This window comes from Pleurodeles waltl, unplaced genomic scaffold (genome assembly GCF_031143425.1).
Source record: "Pleurodeles waltl isolate 20211129_DDA unplaced genomic scaffold, aPleWal1.hap1.20221129 scaffold_37, whole genome shotgun sequence".
Taxonomy (NCBI): Eukaryota; Metazoa; Chordata; class Amphibia; order Caudata; family Salamandridae; genus Pleurodeles; species Pleurodeles waltl.
In genome coordinates, this window is record NW_027150076.1 from 10,712,846 (window position 1) to 10,717,569 (window position 4,724).

The 4,724-nt window shown below is 48.6% G+C and overlaps 1 protein-coding gene across 1 annotated transcript; it reads right to left on the reverse strand.

The window, feature by feature from the left end:
* Nucleotides 1–911: 911 nt before the first annotated feature.
* LOC138276141 (zinc finger protein 79-like) lies at nucleotides 912–1,499 on the reverse strand. Its single transcript, XM_069219179.1, has one exon. It carries the CDS (start codon nucleotides 1,497–1,499, stop codon nucleotides 912–914), a length of 588 nt encoding a protein of 195 aa, XP_069075280.1.
* Between the last annotated feature and the right edge of the window lie 3,225 nt (nucleotides 1,500–4,724).

Consider the following 4,724-nt stretch of genomic DNA (forward strand, 5'->3'; position numbering starts at 1 on the left):
AGCGGGCATCGAGTGTTTCCCCGAGAGGCTGGAAGGGTGGGGGCCAGTTCTGAAGCAGTGAGGGACGGTTCTGCAGCAGTACTTCATACTCCCCATCCCCCCATACCCAGTGGATGGTCTGACAAAATTGCCAGGGCTACTTTGGGTTCCCAGTCCGGCCCTGGAGCCATCCAATTTCCCAAGGATGCAGCTGTGGAACATCACTGAGGAAGTAACAGTATGGTGGGTGCATTTACAGATGCATGTGATGATGGAAATAAGCATCACTTCTCCTGAGACAGGTCTTGAGGGGTAAATGTTGTGCACTGGAAGCATTAATCCTAAGAGTTACAGCTCATGTTTCCTACTTTCACTTCTCGTGCTTTTGGTCTCTGTTCTCTGGCCACAGTCACAAAATGTTGCAAAAAGCACCCAAACACCACAATAAGCTATGACTATTCTCCAGTTTGTGCTTCTTTAAACGGTTTGAGTGTGTTGGGTTTATAGGTTTTTGGACTAATTCCTGAAGTTAGCTGAAAATACACTTGTTAGTCCAAGCATTGTTCACAGTGTTGCTTTTACAGGCAGCATGAGCAGGTGTGCTTGGATGTTTTCCTTTATAACTCTACTTCATCGAAGAAAAAACACTGTTTCTTTTATTTTATTCCACACTCTGTTGATGTCTTAATGTGTTGCTTGCAACTTCTTTTCTTTTTCTTATATGTAGAGAAATGAAATAAGCAATCACTGACAACAGATATTTTTATATTTCTACAAATATATGCATGTTTCTTCTTTTCTGAATAGTTGGAGCTTGTATCATCAACCCTTTTAGCATCTGGAATTTGAATGTTCCACATACTTGTAATGTGATCATCTTCTGTAATTTACTGATGACTATGTAGGCTCAGTAATTGACTAACGCCCTTCTCTTATTCACTGCACTTGAATAGTTTTTCTGATTTGTGTGTTTGCAGATGGCGTTGGAGGTGTGATAATTGACTAAAGCTCCTCACACATTCAGTGCACTTGAATCGCTTTTCCCCTGTGTGTATTTGCTGATGGTTCCTTAATGTTGAAGATTCTCTAAAATGACTTCCACATTCACTACAATGGTATGGTTTTTCCCCGGTGTGTGTTCGCTGATGGCTTTGGAGAGTTGTTAATCGACTAAAGCTCTTAACACATTCAGTGCACTTGAATGGCTTTTCCCCTGTGTGTATTCGCTGATGAATCCTGAGATTTGAGGAACCACTAAAACTAATTCCACACTCACTGCAATGATATGGTTTTTCCCCGGTGTGTGTTCGCTGATGTTGTTTTAGGGTTGATAAGTGGCAAAAGCTCTTCACACATTTATTGCAATGGTACGGTTTTACCCCTGTGTGTGTACGCTGATGTTTTTGTAGCGTTGATGAGTGACTAAAGCTCTTCACACATTCACTACAATTGTATGGTTTCTCCCCTGTGTGTGTTCGCTGATGTATTCGTAGTCGTGATAATTGATTAAAACTTTTCATACATTCACTGCATCTCAATGGCTTTTCTCCTGTGTGTGTTCACTGATGGTGCTTCTGTAGCAATGATAAACCAAAGCTCTCACTGCCTGTGTATGATTCTTCTTTATTGGGAAGTGCCTCTGGATCGGGTATATATTTGTCTACATCCCATGACTGTGGTTCCTGACCAGCCAACATGGTTGATAAATCACTTGTAATATTCTCACATTGCCTGTATTTGTTAGTATTTAGGGCATTTGATTTTTCATTTAAAAGTAAAGTACAATGGTCATTAATACCTGCCATTGTCATGATATGAGCAAGGCTTCCTTTTGAGAGATTATACGGGTCATTACAACATTGGCGGTAAAAGCCGCTTACCGCCGTGCAGGAGGCCGCCACAGCTATTATGACACACATCGCGGAATCCGCCGAAACTCAGACACCCATACAATACCGCCACACCAAAGGTCAGCGATAAACATGCGGAAACAAATCCTCCACCTCCACGCCAACAGAAACACGCCCATGCTATTACGACCCACGAATCCACGCGGCGGTCTTTCAACCGCGGTATTCCATTGGCGGTACACACCGCCGTGCTCAAAATACACACACAGCTCCAAAACACCGCCACGTTGGACAAACCCAAATACACACACCTGATACACATACAAACAACACTCCCACACATCCAACACAATATAAAACACACACCCACATCACCCACAAACCCCTACGACCCAAAATTAGAGAGAAGGCCATAGAGAGACAGCACAGAATAGAGAACCCCATCACACAGAGGCACACTACACCATCACCCACACAACATCCACGCACAAAACACCACATACCACTACACTCACCACACTCATCAACACATATACCACCCCACACCACCCCATGTCACGCCAAAGACACCCCCGCTTCTCTGAGGAGGAGCTCAGGGTCATGGTGGAGGAAATCCTACGGGTAGAGCCACAGCTATTTGGCTCACAGGTACAGCACACATCCATAGCCAGGAAGATGGAGCTATGGCAAAGAATAGTTGACAGGGTCAACACTGTGGGACAGCACCCAAGAAATAGGGAGGACATCAGGAAGAGGTGGAACGACGTACGGGGGAAGGTGCGTTCCACGGTATCCAGGCACCACATCGCGGTACAGCGGACTGGCGGCGGACCCCCACCTCCTCCCCCACAACTAACAACATTGGAGGAGCAAGTCTTGTCCATCTTGCATCCTGAGGGCCTCGGAGGAGTCGTCGGAGGAACGGACACTGGTAAGTCAAATCTTAACTATCATATCCCCCACCCTACCTGCATGCTATCACACCCCCCCACCCTCACACCCTCCCCTAACACCCTAACTCCTCACTAATATACCCCTAACACCAACCACCCATCCCAACCCCAAGACCAGCATGACACAACTAAGCATGGATACCCAGCACTAAAGCATGCCCACTGCACAGACCCAGAACACCCCCCAACCATCAGCACACAAGCCCCCACACAGGAATGCTAGCACTGGTGTACACGCACACCCAACCATTGCACACCATGAAACACACACATGCAATAATTATGTACTTATACCCCCGCAGGAACCCGAAGGAACGTCACCACACCAGAGGGTCCAGACAACACCACTCCACCCCCAGAAGAGGCCCACAGTGACGACAGCAGCCCTGCCCTACTGGATCTTGATGACCAGCCCGGACCATCGTGGGCCTCAGGACAGTCGGTTCCCCTTGCCCAGCCACAGCACAACACCGAGCTGCCACCCTCTGGTAACACCAGCACAGCACCCACCCAGCGGGCCCATACCTCCCTACCCATGATAGGTCAATCAGCGGTGTGTCCACCACTACAGGGCACCCAGGCTAACCCAACACCCCAACAACAACAGGGACCTGGGGGCAGTGGTAGCGGGCACACGGTCCAGGGGATGGAGGCACAGGAACATAGGGGAACTGGGAGGGCTGCTGTGCAACAGAGAAAGGACAGGCCAAGGGAACCTACTCTCAACGAGGCCCTCTCCTCCATCATGGGAGCATACCACCACTCCCAGGAGACGATGGCTACGGTCCTGGACAAGTTGCAGGAGACCCTGCGTCTGCAGGAGGAGCAGTATTTGGGGTTCAGGGAGGAGCTCAGGACCATCGGCTCCGCCCTGGGCACCATCGTAGGGGTGCTGACGGACATTCAAAAGACCTTGAGGGGCACCGTGGCACTCCGAGGGGCCCCTGACACTAGCCAGGACGATGAAATGCCCACCACCTCCGCCGGCGCTAGTGGACAGGACGCCCCACCACAGGACCAACACACCAGCACCCCACCCCCTGCAGATGGACAACCACCACGAAAGCGGTCCCTGAGATCCAGGAACAGGACAGAGCAAGATGGCAAGACCCCCGCCAGGAAATAAGACTACCCTGATTGTCCCCCCACTGTCCCACTTTGTTACCCTGTCCAATTCAGAATTGCCACAGCTCCACTTCCAATGGCCAGATGTGCAATGTACCTGTGAGACTAATAGACTGGACTCTGCCATGGACATTCTTCCACCATAACCCATCCCCATTTCACAACCCCCCTTCATGTTTATGCACTTAAATAAACACCCTTGAAACACTAATAAAACTGGAGTCAGTCTATGATTTTAAACTTTGTATTGTCAATTACAGTGTCGAAAAGGGTTACCCATTGGAAGGCCAACATACCAATGTCACACATCACAAGCCCTTCAAGGGTGCAAGCTGTTGACACGTAGGTTACCACATTTGTGAAACTGAAATGGAAGGGGACCACTCAGTTAACAAATAGTGAGTGAAATGTAGGTACAGGATAGAGGTAGACGTATGAAAGTTAATGTAATGTGAAACCTGAAAATGTTCTCACCTGTGTTTCACTGGAAATATTGCTGTATGACTGACTCCCTGTTGTCGTTTTCTTCTTCCTCAGATTCATCCTCATCACTGTCTACAGGCTCCACAGGCTCTACCGCTGCTACAACACCGTCATCTGGATCATCCTCCTGTAGAAAAGGCACCTGGCGTCGCAAAGCCAAATTATGGAGCATGGAGCAGGTGATGATGATGTTGCACACCTTCTTCGGTGAGTAGAATAGGGACCCACCTGTCATATGTAGGCACCTGAACCTAGCCTTCAGGAGGCCGAAGGTGCGTTCGATCACCCTCCTACTCCACCCATGGGCATCATTGTACCGTTCCTCTGCCCTGGT